Source organism: Bos taurus, chromosome 8 (assembly GCF_002263795.3).
Source record: "Bos taurus isolate L1 Dominette 01449 registration number 42190680 breed Hereford chromosome 8, ARS-UCD2.0, whole genome shotgun sequence".
Taxonomy (NCBI): domain Eukaryota; kingdom Metazoa; phylum Chordata; class Mammalia; order Artiodactyla; family Bovidae; genus Bos; species Bos taurus.
Window position 1 is genome coordinate 53,540,883 of NC_037335.1, and position 23,681 is coordinate 53,564,563.

At 40.8% G+C, this 23,681-nt stretch overlaps 1 protein-coding gene across 2 annotated transcripts in view; it reads right to left on the minus strand.

Annotated features, from left to right (window-relative positions):
* GNA14 (G protein subunit alpha 14) overlaps positions 1-23,681 on the minus strand; it is a 199,041-nt gene that overhangs the window by 76,047 nt on the left and 99,313 nt on the right. For both annotated transcript variants that reach the window (XM_059888959.1, NM_174323.2), the window contains 1 exon segment: positions 7,679-7,863. In XM_059888959.1, the coding sequence (XP_059744942.1) occupies positions 7,679-7,825 (147 nt within the window). In that variant the 5' untranslated portion in view covers positions 7,826-7,863.

Genomic DNA, 23,681 nt, shown 5'->3' on the forward strand with positions numbered 1-23,681 from the left:
AAAGGAATATGAAAAAGTACATTTTGTGTAACTGAGTTACTTTGCTGTATAGCAGCAAAACACAACACAGTAAATCAACTATACTGCAATAAGATTTAAAAAAAAAAAGAATTTTACTAGCATCATCAATGATGATTCTAACTTTTGTCAAGGAGTTTTGAATTGTGAGTTTCACATGTTCCCCTTTGTATATTAAGATAGCAACAAAGTTGGGTGCAATTTAAAAGATGCAAAGAAAATGTTTCACATATATTAGATGAATGGATAGCTGTTCAAATAGCCTGATGGTCACACTAGCTCCTGGACTGTAACTTTGTGAGATTTTCCCTTTTCACTAGATTTTTAAAAGCATTTCTTTGCATGTGGTAGGTTCATATCTAGCCCTGAGTTTAGGGAAGAAATTAACATTTCAATGGTCCAGACTATCTCAATACTCATCACTGACCTCAAATCTTCATCTCCCAATGGGCAGTGGGTGGTCAGATTTACTTGTGATAATGATTAAGGAGAAAATCAGTTATTTCTCATTTTTATCCTGTTCTTTCTCATTTTCCAACTTATTGTATTTCAAGCTGATTAAGCAATTTTCACACTAATGTCAACATTGATTAATCAGAGAACTATTGGGATAAATGGAAAAATTCCAGCACAGGATTGTTGTGACACTGGCTAGAATTCCAAGTTTTTAGTAAGGAGAAAAATGCACCATGCCATTTTTAATATCCAATAAGACACAAGAAGAAAGAGCCTGGGTTTAACACGTGCCAGAGAACCAGTGACCCTGGGCTACAGCTGAAGTCTGAATATTGGCCTCCCTATTCCCAAGAGACTCATGCAGACTCTGACTTTTCAAACTGGATAAGGAAGTCAGACTGAAAAGTATATTTAAACAGGTGTTATAAAAATTAGAAAATAAGGGGTCTTAAGATACATCAAGCTCTAAGAAACTTTTCTATAAAGAAGCATGTAAATTGACCATTTTTACCTAACTATGCTCGATTTCCTCACATGTGTCTTTGATAGACCCTTCTGGAAATTCAGCCTTGGTTTCTGAGAAAAGTTAAGCTGGAAGAGTTAGACATACACAGATATGAGACACGATCGGAGCTCCTTTTGGTATTAGAAAACATCTCCTGCAATCCTACTCCATAAATATCAGACTTTATTGCTTAAACGTGAAGTTGGATGCTTGGTGTTTGTTTTATATACCTAGTGAACTGTCATCTCAATAAATAAAACTATCTATTAATTAGGAGTAAAAATATATAACTTATTAAAAAATATATAACTTGTATTATATAACATGTATATATATTGCATATACTTATATATAACCTATATATTATATATAATATATATTAATTTCCTAACTAAATGTCTCTATTTACAAAACAAAATTGTAAGGTATTTTTATTATAAAATATATCTGTACACTGCATATGTTATCAACATAACCTGCATCTCTGAGTCTTTTCTGAATAAAAAGAAATAACTTCCATGTAGCAACAATAGGAAAAGGAGGGCGAGAAGGCCCCGTAACATGACTTCCAGAGAACAAGATGCAGCTCCTCCTTCTCCCGACTCCCACCCCGCCCCTGGAAGCTCTCAGCACGATGCTGTGCTAGGCTCATGCAAGACTCAAAGGAAACAAACACAGAGTCTGCCCTGAATTCAAAAACTTCACCTGCAGATGCTGTCGAGTTTACCATGACCTCATCTCACCAAAGCCCCCTCGTACTGCTGAACTAAACAAACATCCTCAATGCTGGCTACACAGTTTACCTGTGGATGGAGATTAATTAGGTCAGCCCACGAAAGAGATGACCAGAAGCCTCCCTTTCCTCTACAGAAAGGCTGATAAAGTAGAATCCAAACTGAATGCCTCCGGATAGTGATAAGATACATATAGAGTATCAGCGGTTCTCAAACTTGACTGCCTAACCAGAATCACCTGGGAGGTTTCTAAAACTCAATCCAAAAGCTCTGGCTGCATGCCAAGAATACTTAGCTCCAGCTCTCTGGTGGGTGGTACCTAGGGCAGCAACAGAAAAACCTCCCAGGAGATGCCAATGTGCAGCCAGGGCTGCGGGCCATTGTTTTGCTTGTTCCTGATATACCTAGCAGTCAGGAGAGGGGGCATCCTGTTCCAAAGGCCTGAAACTCAAGACATTACAGGAAACTGACAACAAAGAGGTCTGCTTACCTAAATGTAGAACCTGAAAAACTTGAAACAAAATTAGCAGAGACCTTGTGAGTCAATTGCTGCTGCTGCTAAGTTGCTTCAGTCGTGTCTGACTCTGTGCGACCCCAGGGACGGCAGCCCACCAGGCTCCCTGGGATTCTCCAGGCAAGAACACTGGAGTGGGTTGCCATTTCCTTCTCCAATGCATGAAGGTGAAAAGTGAAAGTGAAGTCGCTCAGTCGTGTCTGACTCCTAGTGACCCCATGGACTGCAGCCTACCAGGCTCCTCCGTCCATGGGATTTTCCAGGCAAGAGTCCTGGAGTGGGTTGCCATTGCCTTCTCCGAGTCAATTAAACCCCCAAATTCAGGCTTTCAAGAGCTGTAATTGGCTGGAGGGCCCAAGTCCCCTGCCTCAAGTGTGACTTGGAATACAGCACAAGCTTCTGGTTTTGATATATGGCAAAACCAGTACAATATTGTAAAGTTAAAAAGTAAAATTAATTAATTAAAAAAAAAAAAGAAGACAAAGATGCTTTGTGAAGGGAATTTCAGACTTCATGCTTCTAGAAACACTAAATTCCAAATTAAGTACTTGAGGCAAATGGCAGGCAAAATACTCCTCTTACTGTTCAATTATTAACTCTCCTTTTTTTTTTTTTAAATTTTATTTTTAAACTTTACATAATTGTATTAGTTTTGCCAAATATCAAAATGAATCCGCCACAGGTATACATGTGTTCCCCATCCTGAACCCTCCTCCCTCCCTATACCATCCCTCTGGGTCGTCCCAGTGCACTAGCCCCAAGCATCCAGTATCGTGCATCGAACCTGGACTGGCATCTCGTTTCATACATGATATTTTACATGTTTCAATGCCAGTCTCCCAAATCTTCCCACCCTCTCCCTCTCCCATAGAGTCCATAAGACTGTTCTATACATCAGTGTCTCTTTAGCTGTAACTCTCCTTTTTAAAGACACTGTTTTTGTTTTTATGATGAGCCCTTGCAGTTAAATGTGTGTAAAGACCCTGATGCTGGGAAAGATTGAAGGCAGAAGAAGGGGGCAACAGAGGATGAGATGGTTGAATGATATCACTGAGTCAATAGACATGAGTTTGAGCAAACTCCAGGAGATGGTGAAGGACAGGGAAGGCTGGTGTGCTGTCCATGGGGTTGCAAAGAGTCAGGCATAACTTATCGACTGAATAACAACAAGTTACATGCACATATGATGTGACCCCAGTGAGCTCCTATAAGTGGGAGGGCAGGGAAGAAGCTGGGGTCAGCTACCAAAAGAATCTGTAGCCCTTGTTCTTAAAACCAAGCATTTTTGAAAAGTCAGACAGGGCTGTCCTTTGCCCTTGGGAAATTCTTATCTAAATCATCCAAGCAGATTCTGTAGAACCTTAAAAGGAGCTAGGATTTCCTTCACCATACTACAGGCCTAGAGTAAGAATTTCTCAAACTGGAGATACTACAAAGAGTTAAAAAAAAAAAAAGAAGCTTTTCTATGAAATCATCACCAGGCAACGTAAGATATAAGCTAATTCAATGTTAGGAGTCCTGACACTGAGTAAACGCCTCTGTAATATTTATTCAAGAAGTCATAAATTTTAATATGTGCTCATGACACTCTTGAGACACATTCATAAAAATTAAGGCTTATCAACAGAGTGAGCAAATACATATGAATCATTTCTTTAGGAAAAAAAGGCAGGCAATGTATAAGAAAATAATCTTCAAAGCTAAATCTTAATTGAGTAAACATATTGGTTAAAAACCAAATGTTACACTGAGTTTCTGATAAATTTCCTCTCAAAAGCAGCCTGTCAAGTAACAAGCAAAGATTTTCAACAAACTGGCTGAGCCATAATCCTGCTAACATTTAAAATAAAACCCTCTAAAAGGGCTCTTAATCCTCCTCTACATATTTTTAAGAAAGTGTTTCTAGCTGTGAAAAAATCCAATAGAAATAAATATTCAGCAACCAGAAGTTAAAGGACTGAAAAGAAAAGCTAATTAGTTTTGTTCAAACTCATCTTAACTAGTCAATTGTTTTAAATGAAGCAATACTTTGTAAAGAAAATACTGTTTCTTAAGTAATTACTTAAACCCCTAGAGCATTAATCATTTGATCATTTTATGACCTAAGAAGGGTAATTGGTTATAGTTTCACATTTGTGATCGGGACTAACCCGCAGAGGAAATCATTCAGAAAATAATAGAGAAGAAATTGATCAAAATTTCCACGTGGCAGAGGTTCCACAGCTTCCCCTAGGACTGAGTCAGCAACTCCAGTCCATGGACTCCATCCACTCCTGGTCTGTTTTGTTTGGCCCATGAGTTAAGAACAGTTTTCACATTTTGCAAACAGTTTATAAGCAAGCCTCACTCATTTTTATGCATCACTCATGCCTGGTTTTGTACAACAGCAGAGTTGAACAGTTGTAGCAGAGACTGTACAGCCTTCAAAGCTGAAAATATTTCCTCTCTGGCCCTTTATAGAAAAAGTTTATAGACTCCCATCTGAGACCTACAAGGGAGCTATGAACAGAGCCCAGATTTGTAGGACCAATCCAGTGATTTTTTTCTACTCAACATTTTACTCTCCTTGTTGGTCGCTCAGTCATGTCTAACTCTGCGACCTCATGGACTGCGTAGCCTGCCAGGCTCCTCTGTCTATGGGATTCTCCAGGCAACAGTTTGGAGTGGATAGCCATCCCCTTCTCCAGGGAATCTTCCCAACCCAGGAATCAAACACAGGTCTCCTGCATTGCAGGTGGATTCTTTACTGTTTGAGCCCACCAGGGAAGCATCTCTTTAAGCCATTTCAATACGTGGTTCACCCCTGGCATGTGTTTGAGAGATAAGAGGAAGTTGATTAAGCATGAATGCAGGTACTTGAAGTAGAAAGAAGGCATTGAGAATGGAGCCAGAGACAGCAAATGAGGAGGGGACAAAGGTACGATTAATTCACTTCCTAGTTTCACAGGCATGTTTGAAGGAGAATTCTGCTCTAGGATGGACCACATCCAGAGTCTCACCATACCTGATATAGAGGATTTAAATGATAAGACTGTAGGCCTTCTGAATTGATATTAGATCAGATTTGAGGCTTAGAGTTGCTGCTGTTTTTAGGGTTAAATCTTTGGGGGATATTAGAATGGAGTGAAAGTATTTTGCTAATGGACATGACATTCATGGGAGCAAGCAGAGGTCAGGCCATACTGGGTTGAATAGTATTGCCTTGAAATCCATGCAAACCCCAAATCTCAGAAAGTAACTTTATTGAGAAATAGAGTCTATGTAGATATATCAAGCTATGATGAGGTCACACTGAATTAGGATGGGCTCTAATCCAATGACTGCTGTCCTTATGGGAAGAGGGAGAAATGGACACACAGTGGGGAATGCCCTGTGAGCACAGAGACACAGGGGGAGAACTTTACGTGAAGACAGAGTCAGGGACTGAATGGAGGCCTCCACAAGCCAAAGGACACTGCGGATTGCCAGCAACCCCCACAAGCCAGGCAAGATGCATGGAACAGAGACTCCAGCCGGAACCAGGTCCTTGGTTTCAGACTTCAAGCCTCCAGAACTGGGAAAGAAGAAATCTGTCTCAAGCCACCCAGTTTGAGGTGCTTTGTTATGGCAGCTGGAGGGAAGTAATGCAGATGAGCAGGCAAGGGGACATGGCCTTATGAAGAAGAATTCAGATCAAGAGAACAGAAGAAAGCGGTGGAATGTCAAGCCGTGTAAAACCTTTCTATTTGAGACACAAACTCAGAGTACCTCTAGAAGACCTTGAGGGAAAACAAAACAAAAATCCAGAGACCTTGATTCCTAAATCTGATTGGATTTTTACAAACACATGTTGCCAATGTAAGCAGAACTGACTCACACTTGAGTCTTCTCTTCCCAACAGGCCTGTTTACAAACCCATTCCTAAACTCCAAGCTTCTCCCAGTCACCCCACTATGACTGGGAAACAAAATGCCTTTTTACCAAAGAGGAAAGTAGATTAACTAACATCACCACGAGGATGTTCCTGACCTATCTCTTCTCTGAAATAATCTTAAATTTCCGCAGATGACCTAATTTTTAAAATAGCTTGTACAGGGTGATTTTTTTTTTTTTAATTGCACACATTCAAATAGATATAATGAAAATTCAAAAAATTAAAATATGCTTATAAAAAAAACCCAAAAAGATATAATGCACATACTCAAAGCCAACTTGTAAAGGAATCATAGTTACTTGTAGAATTTCCCAATAGTTCATGACACACCTCTCATATTACTTGGCACCAGATATTCTAAAGGTTAATTTCCACCACTACCACCACCCCCGCCTGTCACACACGCACACACACACGCTTTTCAACAGAACGCTGTTGAAGGCTGAAGCTGTGGGTGAGATATTATACATTCCTCCATTTCCTCAAGATTACAAGGAAACAGTAAAGACACAAAGCTGTAGTCACACTATAAAGGTACGTCTAAAATTTGGTGCATGTTGAGTTTTCCTGTGTAATGCAGTCACTGAGTAATAAAAAAATTAGACTTACTGCTTTGAAACTCTGTATAATACACATAAAAACAAATGCCACAAGCTGATGATAAAGCAGTTCCTGAGGCCCATATTTAAGCCACTATTCCAGCTTTTGAGCAGCTAAATTCTTTCTAATCAATTCACAAGGGACTCATCTTGGAATTTTTCTCTTTATCATCATGTCGTGTTATAACTTGGTATGAGTTATTTTAAAGAAATTCTGTCGTCTAGATTCTTAATGAGCTCATAGTATTTTCCCATGGATTTACAGTCCTATACACCCTAGAAAATATTGTCTCCTTCTCCCACCTTCCTGTCTCATTATTCTCCTATAGTCTCAAACAGATACGGATTTTAAATAACCCACAGAGAGAGGAAAGCAAATGGCAACTTGATACCATTACTTTGGGAGAGTCCCTTGCTAGTCGAGACACAAGCATGACTCTTCCTAAATTATCAGTTAGCTCCTAAGAAGGGCTAGCTTCCAAAAGAAACAAACAAAACCCACTGACTTCTCTGAGTAGTCTGCAGGACATTTATGAAAATATCTCCTAAGACTAGGAATTCTTAAAAAGTTGTCCATTGTAAACCCAAGACCACCATTGCTCAAAGCAAGAAAGTAACCAGGTATCTTAGCTGAAAGAGGAAATGTAAATATACGTCTTCCTTTTCTCAGCACTCCAAAAAAAAAAGCACTGAAATGACTGCACGCCAGGCAACACCACACCACCACTGTGCCAGAGCTTCTGCAGAAATAAGACCACAACACTGTGCCTAAATTCATCATACTCCTCTGGAGGAGCTCTACCCCAGAGTCTGAGCTCAAGAGCTTCTTCTGGCCTCTGATGCAAGCATTCAGTAAATCTTTCAGTTCAGAGACAGAGACTAACCAGAGGAGAACAGCATGGCATTCACAAATGGCTCCAAAGTTCTTAAGCACGTTACCTTATTCTGCTCACACACGTACTGTATCTTCAGGGTGTCCATGGCTCTGATCATGGCTTGCATGGCAGTGAATATGTTTTGGTAAACCAGCTTCGTGAACCCCTTTCTGTCTTCGTCGCTGTACCCAGACCCGTGGATGATTCTCATCTGCTTGATAAAGGTGCTTTTGCCACTTTCACCAGTTCCTAATAAGACAAATCAAGTGAAAAATGCAGTCAGCAGCCTTTAAAAGGCATGGAGTGAGAAGAAAGGACTGTGTGGCAGTGCTGGTCAATATCAGGATTAGTAAATTAACATGGGGACTTGGAAAGGGACTGCTGAATACTTATGCAGTTTACGCTGCAGGGTAGTACCATCCTAAACCCCAGGGCCTGTGCTTTAGAGGGTCACAAATATCACACACACACAATTTATTAAGGACACATAAGTGTCCATGTCACTTGGAGTAATCTTAAGCATCAGCTCTTGTGACTAACACTGTTTAGGTCCCAGGGAACTGCTCCCCCACATCCCTTGTCCTAAGACCTTGAAACAATTGGCCACTGTGCCTGAAAGCCCTAAATATTTAAGGGTTTTCCTACTGCTAATCCCAGCCACGGCAGGGCTGGGGTGCTGCTTCAGAGGGCAGGGAGGGTCTGAGGAGCAGAAATACCTGGACAGGAGAAAAGGCTGACTTGCCGATTCCTTTCTTTCACACACATGAGCACAATTGATCCTTGTACAATAAAGCACCTTCCCAAGTTGTACCAAATGTCTATATTCCTCCCCCTCCTCAGATTCCAATTTGCTGTTCAGGAGGCCCTCCAAACTCATGACACTTGTACATAGCAGCCAAGGAGCATTTTGCAATATCAAACCATTCCTATCGCCATTAAATATGTATAGATGCCCAGACAACCTGTATGAAACATGATGCTGGGGCTTTACATTAATATTAGACTGAGATATTGCTTGGACAGACAGAAAAAGTTGCAATATAAGTCGTAGACTTGAGTGATGGAATTAAAATACATTCTAATAGTTTTTGTGATAATTTATCTATGAGATCTTATCACCATGTTTGGAACATAATGTATTTATGGTTCATTTTCAAATTTAAATATTGCTTTAAAGAAGGTTTTTTTTTTTTTAACAAATTCAGGTTGATATGACCTCAATAGGGCAAAGTTTCTTCAATTGGAATTAATGAAAAATGATCTGAGAACTAAAATGACTCAAGAAAAGTTGGATATTTCCAATGGATGAATTGTAATATATACAATATATATTCAATATACTTGTTACAAAAAGTCATTTAATTCAGCGTTGCTAGTAAAATAACATGAGTTATATGAAAATCTTAATTAAAATAATATAATTAATGATTTTTACTATAAAAGCCAAAAATTATAAAATAGAAAATGGCTAATTATAAAATATTTTATTAGTCATTCACATTTCATTGACCCAACAGAATATCCAGAGAATGTAGTTATGGTTAAATTCAATCATCTTTGATACTTTGTTGACTATTAGTCATATTAAAAACCATAGTTTGTTCATATTTTTTTGACATGAGTTATATGTTTGTCATGGTAAGAGGATTCAACATATTTATAATGGTTTCTTAGCTTGATTATAGACTATAACTATTTAGACTTATGGGATGTGGGTCTTCATCTGTATTCTTGCTAGGGTCTTCTAAATATCAGGCCCCAGAGAAATATCTAGGGGACTCGTTCAATATTTCCATGTGGATGACTGAGACAACTATTTGATAAGATCTTTCCTTGTAAGGGAAAAAATATATATTCTTTTGTACTGATCTTTTCAAAGCACAAACCTGCTTTTCTGTCTCCCCATCCTCAGCTCAAGACCCTCAATGGGGTCCCTGTGGCTCAGGAAGAAAGATCAAACTCCTTACTGTGGCCAGCGAGGCTGTGGGGTCTGGCCCCTCCGTGTTCACCAGCCTCTGTTCCCAACACATTTTCTCCACCCTCTGTGCTCCAGCCACACTGGCCTCCTTGAGGTAGCTTTGGTTCATGCTTTGCAGATTCTGAGGATGGTCTTTCTTCATCTTGCTCATCTTTGCTCTTGGCCTGACTTTCCTGTTGCGGTCAAGTCCCTGTACTCTAGGTTCTCAAGGGACCATGAACTTCTCATTGGAGCACATGTTCCAGCTGCACTTTTGCTCATTAATGTCATTCTTCCTTTGACATGTCTCCTCTACTCACCTGTAAGTTTCATAAGGGGAGACAGGGGCCATGTTTGTTTTTATCACATTGTTTCCCCTTGGCCCAGGACACGGCTGAGCAACTTTCACTTTCACTTTCCCCTTGGGCCAGGAATGCTGTACACTTGGCACATGCTCAATAAGCTTTTGTAAGATTATGGTAAAATACACATAACAAAATTTACTATCTTCACTGTTTGTAGGTATGCAGTTTGGAAGTGTTAAGCATATTCACACTATTATGCAACCAATCTCCACAACTCATTTCATCCTGCAGAACTGAAACTCATCCCCTTTAAACAAGTTCCTCTCCCCTTTCCCCCCTTCTCCCAGCCCATGGCAGCCACCTCATTACTTTCTGTGTCTAGGAGTTTCACTACTCTTGGTACCTCACATAAGTGGGATGGATCACACAGCATTTGACTTTTGGTGACTGGCTTATTTCACTTAGATACCCTCAACGGGACTTCCCTGATGGCTCCACAGTAAAAAATCTGCCTCCAATGCAGGAGATGCAGGTTTGACCCCTGGGTCAGGAAGCTCCCCTGGAGGAGGAAATGGCAACCCACTACAATATTCTTGCCTGGAAAATCCCACGGACAGAGGAGCCAGGCAGTCTACAGTCCATGGGGTCGCAAAGAGTTGGGCACGACTGAAGATGCACACACGTACAACACAACACCCTCAAAGTTCATTCTGGAGACAGCATTTCCTTCCTTTTGAAAGCTTGGATTATATTCTAGTATTTTTGAATACATGATAGTGATAAGGAATTTACACAGTCTTGGCCACCTGCACTATCTACAAATAGGAAAATAGATGGCTCATCCTTTCTCAACCACCCAGGGTGCTATATGGGTAGCAGTGACATCAACCGTGGCAGGAACAACTATGAAAGTGGCCAAGCAGAAGCCTTATCCTGATCCTCTGTGACCCTCTCTGGTTACTCCCCTAGTCCCCACAATGGTGAATATTAGAGTCACGATGTGCCTGGTACTTTGCACACACTATGTCCTTTGATCTTCACAACCATCCTACAATATATGAATTATTATCATCATCTCTACTATACAGATGAGAAACCTGGGGCTCATTCTGTTTAGTAACCCCTGCAAGTGCCCAGGATCAGCAAGAGAGAGAGAGGGGATTTACCGAATCAGACTCTAAGGACAAAGCTTACTTTCAGAAAAGAATGTCAGGGTTATAGACTTAGTCATGCTGGTCTAATGAGGACAAATGTGAAGTTCACAGCCACACACTGAAGCCTAAGCCCAGGCAGACCCACTGTCCTGCAGACACATGCTGCTGCTGGGGCCCAAGGAAGAGCCTCCTGACAGGTGTGTGTCCTCTAGAGCAGTCTTAACAAACCGTGAAGCAAAATGCTTGTTGCTCCACTTCCACTTCCAGAGGTGGCAAAGGTGGGTACTGTCTTCTGATATCAGAGATGAGGAAACTGGCTCTGAGTCATCCAACAGGGCAAAGCTGATGCAAATTCAGAGCTGTAGCTAGAAACCAGACTGTCAATGCCTCAGCCCGGGAAAGTGAAAGTCGCTCAGTTGTGTTTGACTCTTTGCGACCCCATGGACTATACAGTCCATGGAATTCTCCAGGCCAGAATATTGGAGTGGGTAGCTCTTCTCTTCTTCAGGCGATCTTCCCACCCTCTGAAGGAACTGTCTTCCACTTCCTCCCTTCAAGAGTTAGTCCTGCCCTGTATAAACTCTCAAAGTGCCTGTGGACACCCCAGTGGGGCACATCCCCTGACTGCTTGTTTGCAGATAGGTCTCTTATTACACCTTTAGTCCAGGAAGGGTAGGGCTTGGGAGTCACTCATTTGGGTACAACGATCATTGTGCCCACTATATAGTCAGCTCTTAAAATATGGTTAAATGGATAGAAGAAACATGAGAAGTCCTCCACAGTTTTTATATTATGGACAACTGCAGAAAGTTGAGATATGAACTAAGTATAATTGTGATGAGACCAATTTCATGACGACTCTTGGCTGTCAAGGCCCTATATGATAACTGAGGACCTGAGGGAAGACCCTGCACTGTCAGAGCTTGGTCGAAAGTCCTGGATCAGATTAGGATTCCACTCTTGCAGAATCTTGGGGTCCCTGCATCTCCTCCATCTATGATGCTGCCATGCTTGCTTCTATTCCACCCGGCAAGGTTGACCTCAGGCCCAGTGCTACTTTACCCAAAGCAAAGATTAATACTTCCATGTTCTACACACCACAAAGCTGACATGAACAAAGAAATTATGGAACTCTCACATAGCAAGCTGTGATTTGGGCACTCTTAAGTCAGAAGAATCACTCGACGCACCCCAAAGTTCTTCACCAAGGTAGAGAAACTTAAGTTATAAGGCCATTCACTTATAAGAGGTTAAAGCCAAACCTGTCACCAGCCCCAAAAACGGAAACATTTTTTAAAAAGTCATTGATCTTGCTTTTGGACACAGAACATTTTGAAAAGAGAAGGTTAAAAATGATTTTAAAGATTAATAAAACGATGATATAAATTTATTTGATCAATACCAATCTTTTAAAATAGTCTTCAATTCTACATTGTGGTTATTTGAAGAATTAAAAAACAAACATGGGGCAAAAATGGATAGGTTAGAGGCAAAGAGGAGACATTGAAAGACATATCACCTGGAACTGAGGTCACAGAGCAAAGAGACTCCATGGGCTGGGTAGGGGGTTGGGTGAGGAGTTGTGGGGTCGCGGGTATAGACGAGGGGATCCTCTTACTCTCTTTTAAGCCTCAACACAACCCAGTTCAGTTCAGTCACTCAGTTATGTCCAACTCTTTGCGACCCCATGAACCACAGCATGCCAGGCCTTCCTGCCCATCACCAACTCCCAGAGTCCACCCAAACTCATGTCCATTGAGTCCATGATGCCATCCAACCATCTCATCCTCTGTCGTCCCCCTCTCCTCCTGCCCTCAATCTTTCCCAGCATCAGGGTCTTTTCCAATGAGTCAACTCTTCACATCAGGTGGCCAAAGTATTGGAGTTTCAGCTTCAACATCAGTCCTTTCATTAAACACTCAGGACTCATCTCCTTTAGGATGGACTGGTTGGATCTCCTTGCAGTTCAAGGGACTCTCAAGAGTCTTCTCCAACACCACAGTTCAAAAGCATCAGTTCTTCTGTGCTCAGCCTTCTTCACAGTCCAACTCTCACAAGCATACATGACCACAGGAAAAACTATAGCCTTGACTAGACCAATCTTTGTTGGCAAAGTAATGTCTCTGCTTTTTAATATGCTATCTAGGTTGGTCATAACTTTCCTTCCAAGGAGTAAGCGTCTTTTTATTTCATGGCTGCAGTCACCATCTGCAGTGATTTTGGAGCCCCAAAAAATAAAGTCTGACATTATTTCCCCATCTATTTGCCATGAAGTGTTGGGACCAGATGCCATGATCTTAGTTTTCTGAATGTTGAGCTTTAAGCCAACTTTTTCACTCTCCTCTTTCACTTTCATCAAGAGGCTCTTTAGTTCTTCTTTACTTTCTGCCACAAGGGTGGTGTCATCTGCATATCTGAGGTTATTGATATTTTTCCCAGCAACCTTGATTCCAGGTTGTGGTTCCTCCAGCCCAGGGTTTCTCATGATGTGCTCTGCATATAAGTTAAATAAGCAGGGTGACAATATACGGCCTTAACGTACTCCTCTTCCTATTTGGAACCAGTCTGTTGTTCCATGTCCCAGTTAGTATCCTCTTTTTCCAGAAGGGAAACTGAACATCAGAAAGATTAGTTTATTTAATCTCTGTCCAAGGTGACTCAGCTTGGAAGTGATTGTTGAGTCTTGGGTCTACTTCTAGGTCTCTGTTGATGCATGCACTTCCCATGATAACACCATGTGCTAGTTTTACCCTGGAGAAGGCAATGGCACCCCACTCCAGTACTCTTGCCTGGAAAATCCCATGGACGGAGGAGCCTGGTAGGCTGCAGTCCATGGGGTCACGAAGAGTCAGACATCACTTTCACTTTCATGCACTGGAGAAGGAAATGGCAACCCACTCCAGTGTTCTTGCCTGGAGAATCCCAGAGTCAGGGGAGTCTGGTGGGCTGCCGTCAGTGGGGTCGCACAGAGTCAGACACTGAAGCGACTTAGCAGCAGCAGCAGCAGTTTTACCCTGAGTGTTTCCCAAAATAAATGGCCAAGTTACACCCTCCTATCATCTTGAGTACTGTCTTCACCTGGTTCAGATATTCCAACACTTGGGGCTTTATCTTTAATTCTTCAGAGTTCTGCTCTAAATGAGATGGCCCCAACAGCAGCTAGGGGCTGAGGTGGCCGTGGACACGTGAGAGTAAGTCACTCTCTGCAATGACAGCCGTGACCAGGACCACAGGCACCAGTTAACTCAAGGTAAGGATCTGAACAGAGTTTCTGTCTGGATGACCTGTCCATTGATGTAAGTGGAGTGTTAAAAGTCCCCTACTAGTGTTATTGTCAATTTCTCCTTTTATGTCTGTTAAATATTTGCCTTACATATTGAGGTGCTCCTATGTTGGGTATTATACATTTACAACTGTTGTATCTTCTTTTTGGATTGATCCCTTGGTCATTATGTAACAGTCTTTATTTTAGTCTATTTTGTCTGATATAAGTATTGTCACACTGACTCTCTCTTGATTTCCATTTGCATGGAATGCCTTTTCCTATCCCCTCACTCCCAGTTTGTATGTGGCTCTAATCTGAAGTGAATCTCTTGCAGGCAGCATATATACAGGTCTTGGTTTTATATCATCACTTCCAAACAGAACCTCAACACTGAGACATTGAGCACAACTGTTCATTTATTTTGCACAAAAGAAAAATCTAAAGGATGTGATTTTTAGAATGAAAATTATTGGTGATTGGAAGAATAGGACCTTAGCTTTGACATCACACCTAATTGTGTATTGGAATGTGTGCTTGGGGCCAGTAACACAAGTCCACTTTGCTTTATTTCTCATCTCTTTGTAAGAATGTTCTCGCTGACTCCTCCACAAAATCGACATGCTGGTGCATGCTTCTCCACAGCCTCTGCAGACAGCAGGAGAACCAGAGACCTCAAGCAGGGAGCAACATTTTGATTCACAGGGAAGCTGAAGCCTCTGGTTGGAAGGCAAACTCTGGTATCAGGTGACCAAGAGATATAACCAGATGTGACAAGGGGTAAGGGGGAGGAGAGCACAGTCCAGGAGGACTTTCATTCCAGGACCCAATGCTGGTAAAACACAGAGCAGGGAAAGGAATAAAATTACAATTCTATCTCTAGATTCTGTTCCAAATACCAATAAGAGAAATGTCTCTTCTCTTCCACTGAAGCTTTTCCTTCACTGTTTTCATACTGGGGAGGAAAAAAACAGCTATGGGTTATAAGTACTTCAAAATTTTTATTATCATTGAGAGCCTGCTAGCTTGAGGTTCTTACTTATTGTCATCCTTTATTGCAGATGTGATCTGCAATCAAATCAGCAGGTAACTTTTGGGTCACATGGTCTGGCTGGTAACAGAGATTCCTCAGAGGGCCTGTGTGGGTTCTCTGTTTTTGTGCCTGGTAACCTCAGGGCAGGAGACCAGCCTGCTTCTCACTTAGGGTTTCTCATACTCTCCTGAGTCTCTCGCTGTAATGCTCTGCCGAGATCCTCTGCCACCCCCAGTCCCTTTTTAAAAAAGAATTTTATATATTTATTTTTGCCTGTGCTGAGCCTCTGTTGCTGTGTGGGCTTTTCTCTAATTGTGGTGAGTGGGGCTACTCAACAGTTGCAGTGTGCGGGCTTCTCACTGTGGTGGTCTCCCTTGTTGCATCTGGGAAGATCCCACATGCTGTGCACAGGGTCTGCAGTGGCTGTGGTTCCCAGGAGCCAGAGCACTGGCTCAATAGTTGTGGTGCACAGGCTTAGCTGCTCTGCGGCAGGTAGGATCTTCCTGAAGCAGGGACCAAACTCATGTCTCCTGCATTGGCAGATGGATTCTCTACCACTGAGCCACCAGGGAAGCCATGCTCTAGCCTTAAATGTGAATTATTTCCTTTTTCAGAGTAGATGCTAAGTCGTTAATCCACACAAATACTCCAGCATGGTTGGCACACATGGATACCTATTCTGTTTAAGCGAAAGCTCACCTCCGCAGGTTTCTTGCATCCTTGGTTGAGGGGCTTGCCTTCTGCAGGACTCAGAGCTTTCCTTCAGGATGCTTGTTCCTGGCATTCATTTACCCAGTGTTTCCCCAAACTCAATTATTTATGTACCTACCTTGTTATTTTTATCATATCCATGTACCATCTGTAGGATTATATAATATTAAAAAATTTTTATTTAAATAAATTTTTTATGTAAGGAAACATGATTGTAATGAGTGAAAAACCAGTATCATTTTCCATGAGTAATCAAATTAAATACACTATAATAAGACTTTAGTGAGATTCTAGCTACAAACATCTGGTCTATCCCCAGTGATCTGGGTACTTCATTTTGGAAAATGATACACATGAATTATTGTCCTCTTTATGTGAAATGTGCCCCTTTACTCTTTATCTTGAAAGAAGCTTTCCCCCTCTTTCTCTCAAGGGGCTTCTGATATTCTACCCAGGAATCTCACGCACATACAAAAAAACTGAGGGTTGAAACTCATGTAACTAAAAGGGAGCCAGAAAAATGTCTTAGTGCTAAAACTTTAAATTCTTTCTGAGATTTGAGAAAGCAATATGAGGTTCAAGTTTCAGCATAACACTCAGAAAGGATCATGGAGGGAAAAAAAAAAAAGTTTCTTTTTAGGAGCCAGGAAAGAACAGCGGCCAAAGCAAAATAAATCCTTTTCCAAGTGATAGACCAAGGACATCTAAACAGAAAGCCAATTGTTCTCAAGTTTAACTACAATCTTTAGTCAAGACCACCTCCTGGAGAGTCAAATCGAGATGCTGATAAAGCTTCCCAGATAGACACAGCCATCTCCCATAGTCTGTGATGTCTTCTGAAACCATCTGGGAGAAGTCTTTCTGTTTTAGGTCAGTTTTACAGAAGATGATATACTGATACATAAACAGAACAGAAATGGGGACACAATTCTAGACATTGGTGTAAATGATCTATGAGACCAGCAAGCAAAAGAGAGTATGGACATTCTGATGTGACTGGCAGGTTGGCTCTATGGGGACAGGGCCTTATTTCTCTTGTTCTCTGAATCCTTTGGATCCTATAACACAGCACATAAGTAAGTGAAGTCGCTCAGTCGTGTCCGACTCTTTGCAACCCCATAGTCTGTAGCCTACCAGGCTCCTCTGTCCATGGGATTTTCCAGGCAATAATACTGGAGTGGATTGCCATTTCCTTCTCCAGAGAATCTTCCCGACCCAGGGATCGAACCCGGGTCTCCTGCATTGTAGACAGATGCTTTACCATCTGAGACACCACGGAAGTCCAATAAATACTCGTGCATGGGTATGTATTGACTAAGACAACCAGGATGATCATGGTTTGGGAAAGCAATAGGAAGAGGGTTTGTCTGGCCAAGAGAAAACTCAGGACTAATTGGACAAGTCTGTTGAGTAACAAAGCATCCTCACATGGGGGCAGGCGAGCTGCCATTTGCCCCTTCTGATGAGGACTCTCGGGACCCGGGGCCAGCCACACAGGGCAACTTAGGTTGTGTACTGGGTTTCCTGGTAATGACTCACATGGTTTAAGAAAATTCCTTTTGGAATCTTTAAGCAGGAGTGGTTCTAAGTAGCAAGGAGGGTGGTCCAGAGGAGAACACCTGGAATTGGGGGCACTCTGCTTGGATCCTATTACACTGACCTTGGGCAGCAGCTATGCCATGTGCTGGGCATTTCTGCCCCTGTGAGTGCTACATTCCTGGTACTTGCTATTCTAAAGATACTGATTTATGAGAGAATCTGGCTAATGCTGGGGAAAATTCCAAATGATTCTCCTACTGCTATGGTCAAAATGTTTGTGCCCCACCTCCCCCAAAAATTTGTATGGTGAAAACCTTATGCCCAAATAGATGGTATTAGGAGGGCCTTTGAAGGTGATTAAGTCATGAATGGAGCCCTCATGAGCAACATTAGTGCCCTTATATTTATTATAAAAGAGCCCAGATAACTCCTCTGCTCCTTCCACCACGTGAGGCCACCAGGAGACGTCTGCAACCCAGCCTTGATGGCACCCTCATCTCCAACTTCTAGCTTCACGCTGTGAGAAATACATTTTATTGTACAATAACTACCCAGTCTGTAGTATTTTATAGCAGCTCAAACAACCTAAGACATTTAACCAAGTGCAATCCAATGGAAGGAGAGATATGCAATAAAAATGCAAATTCTTGGGCTCCTCCTCAGTTCAACTCTGCCCTTTCAGGAGCCTGGCAATATGCATTTTAAACAGAGCTCCAGGGGTTCTGATGTTTCCAGTTCATGGAGTGATTGGGAAGCCTTTCTCCAGGTCTCTAAGGGGAACCTCTATTAATGTAATCTGCCTGGGGCTGGAATACTAGAGATTTTACATCATTTTCAGTTTAGCTGATGGGTTTCCATACCAAGTTCCAATCTCATTTCTACATGAATAAAATATCTCCGCAGGAGCTCTGTTTTTCAGTTTCCACAGAGGAAACATTTTTAAGGTGCCATAAAGATTCACTTATTTAAATCAGTCCTGCCTGCTTCTCCCCAACCCCTCATTCACCATCACAATCATGTCACCTTCCCCAGCTCTGCTCTTATAAAGAGAAACGGTGCTATTTTCACCATGAAAGAAGAAGTGGCAGTGTCCTAGGCAACACAGAATTGGAAACAACTGGAGACAGAGTTCATGGCTGCTCTCTCAGCATATGAGGTAAGTACAAGGCTTTTGAAACAGAAAAGCTGAAAGAACTTAAGTGATGAGGCTCAATACACAGTTTGAGATTCTTTTAAAAACCAATTAAAACAATGGAGATGTTTTAATTGCTGTCTCATATTTTATAGTTCTTTTGTTTCATTAATCTACAAAATCATTTTTATTGCCTAACCAAGAAAAACAGCAATGCTAAGTATTTCCTGCCACTTTTCTTCTGGGGCCTCATTTTGATCAAGATGGTATTTTCAAGTCCAAACTTGATTTCTGAGTACTTCTTATATGAAGCAAAGCCAACAGATCATGCTAACAATTTTCGATCACAAAGAATTTTTGAATAGATGTTTTGCCAACTTGAAGTATCAAAAATAATATACTTCTCATATTTGCCACAAGTGCATTTAAAAGTTCAAATGCAAGAAGATAAGGCTACTTTTTGCTCAAAATTAATTTGAGCTATCTACCTATACAGCCAAATTTCTATAATTTGCTATAAATGTGGTACTCATTAAAAAATCAATAGAAATATTCAGTTTAGCATTAACTGCTTTAAGTCAGGAAACAGCTGTCATTAATTGACATGCATCTCCTGTATGTAGTCAACATGATTCAGAGATCTTCATCACTAGCGAAACATTCTGACACTTCTACAAAGAGTTATACAATTTGGCTCATTCTGTATCAATAGCTCATCTGTATAAGATTTTGGAAAAGTAATAAAATATACAGAATCCTAAGAATCAAATGCTTGTTAATGGCAAAACTCTATTTTGGAAAATGCCCAGGACATCAATTACTTTTCCCTAAAAATGAATAAACCACACAAAGGATAGGGAGAAAACTATTCAAATAATCTTTGTGGCTTATAGCTAAAATATTAGCAATCCTATTAGAAGTACAGCTCATTTCACTTCTAAGGACAGTTAGGAGATCACTTTCTAGTGTATGATTCTGACTCAAAATTGTTTCTTTTTAAAAAGACAAACTGTAAGCATTTTCATAAATGATTTTAGAATCTTCCAGTTCATGGCTCTTCCTGAAAATTGCCATTTCCTCTATTCTTACAGAAATGTTTACCAAGAAATAACACCACCTGGGCACTGATAAGACTCAGATTCTCAATCTCTGAAAGGATATGAGGAGTCATATAAACCCAGACTAGTCAACACAGAGATGAATCTAAAGTCAGAAACCTGTTCCTACATAAGTTATGGATTATCTAAGAAAAGCTTGATGTTTGCTCATGTTGAAAAATAATTGGAGAAGGAATAAAGCAAAGACAAAAATTTCTTAAAGGGAAAGAAAGAAGCTCTAAAACGAGAGCTGACAAGAAGAAAGGATGGACTTAAAATCCTCAGGCCTCAATAAGAGCAGGCAAGGAGACAAGGTGTCCATTTCCAAACACCAAAGCATTTTGCTGAAACACCAGTAACTAGAGTACCTGGCCCACTGGTCTATCCATCCTCCTCCACCCCAAAGATAAATTTAGATGAAAATAAATTAAACTATACTGAAGCAAAAGTGGATACTAGTGTAATTAAATGCAGGTTCGGGTTAAGAATAAAAGCATAGAGAATCCCAAAACTGCAGGTCTTTCAAAGTACAATGCACTATCGTCCACTTTGGATGGTTAAACAATCATTCTCTTGAAGTCCTGCTCACCATCCTGGCAGAACATGAAACGAGTTTTATTCAGATGTAAGTACAGGAGTCCGCCCCCCACTTATTCACGAAGTGAATTTGTGCAGTTTCAGCTACCTGTGGTCAACCATGCTCTGAAAATACGAAATAGGAAATTCCAGAAACAAATAATTCTTCAGTTTTAAAATGCACACCCTTCTGAGCAGTGTGATGAAAACTTGCACTGTCTTGCTCTGTCCTGCCTGGGATGTGAGTCATTCCTTTATCCAACATATCCCATCCATTAGTCACTCAGCAGCTATGTGTTTATCAGATTGACTGTCCAGTTATCACACTGCTCGTGTTCAAGTCACCCTCATTTTACTTAATAATAGACCCAACACGCAAGAGTAACAATGCTGGCAACTTAAATATGCCAAAGAGAAGCCATAAGGTACTTTCTTTAAAAGAAAAGGTAAAAATTCTCGACTTAATCAGGAAAGGAAAAAAAATTGTATGCTGAGGTGGCTAAGATCTATGTTAAGAATTAATCTTCTATCCATGAAGTTGTGAAGAAGGAAAAAGAAATCCATGCTAGTTTTGCTGCTATACTTCAAACTGCAAAAGTTATGGCCACAATGTGTAAGTCCTTAGCTAAGATAGAAAAGGCATTCCTTATACAATATTTTCAGAGAGAGACCAAGTTCGCATAACTTGCATTATAGTATATTGTTAGAATTGTTCTATTTTATTATTAGTTACATTGTTAATCTCTTATTGGGCCTAATTTATAAACTTAATCATAGATACATATATGTAGGATAAAATACAGTATTTGTAGAATTCAGTACTGTTAATATTATGTGGGTTCAGGTCTCTACTGGGGGTCTTAGAATACATCCTCTATGGATAAAGCTATGGCCACAGTGTGTGATTCTTTAGCTAACATGGGAAAGGGGTTAAATTTTTACAGTATTTTCAGAGAGAGACTACTATAGATATCCAAATAGGTACATGGTGTCTTTCAACACCACTGTGATCAAAATATGTGAACTGACCTTTGAAAGATCCAGTTCAAGAACACATGGGTTAAGTAGTAGGAAGACATTGGCAATGTTGTATCAACCACATAAAACTCAGCCCATGTTCTTTTCCCCCTTCCTTTCTTTAACCCAGGAGGCCTCCTGGCTCCTGGGCCAACTCGTCCAGCTCATCACACTGTACCACCATCACTTTACCGTGAATCCCCCTGCATTCCTGAGTAGGAAGACTCATTTTCTTCTTCCTGTTCCTATCAGATCTTTACATATCACTAGTATTGTCTTGTCGTGACATTTATTTGTCTTCCTATTAGTCTGCGATTTTCCTTAGATTAGGAAATAACTCTCTTCTCTACCTAGCAGTTTGGACAATCCCTGCCCTAGAGTATAGAACCATGAACCATGGAACCATGTGAAGTCGCTCAGTAGTGTCCTACTCTTTGCGACCCCATGGACTATAACCTACCAGGCTCCTCTGTCCATGGGATTTTACAGGCAAGAATACTGGAGTGGGTTTCCATTTCCTTCTCCAGGGAATCTTCCCGATCCAGGGATCGAACCCAGGTTCCCACATTGCAGGCAGACACTTTACGATCTGAGCCACCAGGGAAGCCCTAGAGTAGTGCTCACTAAATGTCTGAATATTTGAAGAACTCCCTAATACCACTTTCCTTAGCATTCCTCATCTAATCACCACAAAACCCTGGACTCTTTCCTAAGGGCCTTCCTCAAATGTAAATGAAATATTACTCCTGCTTTAATTCTCCTCTCAATTTCCAAAACAACAAACCAGTTTGTGCCAACTCAGAAATTTGAGTTTTCATCACATGGTCTTCATTATGGCTTCACCTTCTGAAGAAGTTTCTTTTCTGGTGTATAGCTGTGACTCAAGTAAGATCACAGTCCAATTCAGGAAGTGCTTAGAATCATTCCAATCATTATTTATTCAGCATATACTGAGTGCTTGGGCTGGGCACTGATTCTAGGGTGTGAGTTTCAATCCAGTGGAGAAGACCAACTCCCTCATTTCCTTCCCTCCCACCCAAGAGCCATTTGAGCCTCAGTCCACTCAGAACCATGAGCTCCAGGATGACCAAAACCAAAACATTTGGTCAAGAATTTTTCAATGTCTTACTAATATCCAAAAAAGTTACATACATAATTTCCAAGGGACAACCTAATGATTCCTGAATGATAATAATCTCTAGCCTGACTCATCAAGATCTATTTCAGGGGGGATGTTTGCAAAAACAGGCTGAACTCCTTTCTCCAGTGTGGGTTAAAATGACCAAGATGGCCATATTTTTTTTTTTTTCATGAAATATAGTTGGTTTTCGGAGAAGGCAATGGCACCCCACTCCAGTACTCTTGCCTGGCAAATCCCATGGACGGAGGAGCCTGGTAGGCTGTAGTCCATGGGGTCGCTAAGAGTCGAACACGACTGAGCAACTTCACTTTCACTTTTCACTTTCATGCATTGGAGAAGGAAATGGCAACCCACTCCAGTGTTCTTGCCTGGAGAATCCCAGGGATGGGGAAGCCTGGTGGGCTGCCATCTATGGGGTCGCACAGAGTCGGACACGACTGAAGTGACTTAATAGTAACAGTATAGTTGGTTTATAACGTATTAATTTCTTCTGTACAGCAAAGTGATTCAGCTGTACAAATACATACATACATATATATATATATATATGTATACTCTCTTCTTTAACATTCTTTTCCATCAGAATACCGAACATAGTTCCCTGTGCTCTGCAGTAGGGCCTTATTGTTTATCCATTCTATATATATAATAGCTTGAGGATGACCGCATCCTCATTGTTTAAGACCAGATCTAGTTTATACCAGTTGTCCTGAGGTACTTATTAATAATATCCTTTCTCATTCTCAAAAGTGCCCTGGTTTGGATAATGAAGTATACAGTCACTCTCAGTATAACTTTGCATATTGGGGTTGGGAGAGATTTTACAGCCCCTTCTGGCATTACAGCACTAATTTCCTGCTTAAACATATAGCCTAAGAGAAGAAAATCAATAACACATCAGTTTTTCCTTTTCATAAACTTCTACCTTAACAAAAAAAACAGTTTTTCAGTAAGACAATTGTGGGAGTTAGTAACATGTTTCTTCTATGGGAAGGATGCACTTTTTCACTTTGCTATAAAACCAGCTGAACAACATAATCAAGTAGCTGCTTTGTTATAGACAGTGGGAAAGTATATGCAAAAGAGGTCACTTCAACTAAAAGAAATCTGTATATGATAGCTATTATTTGTGTTAATTATATC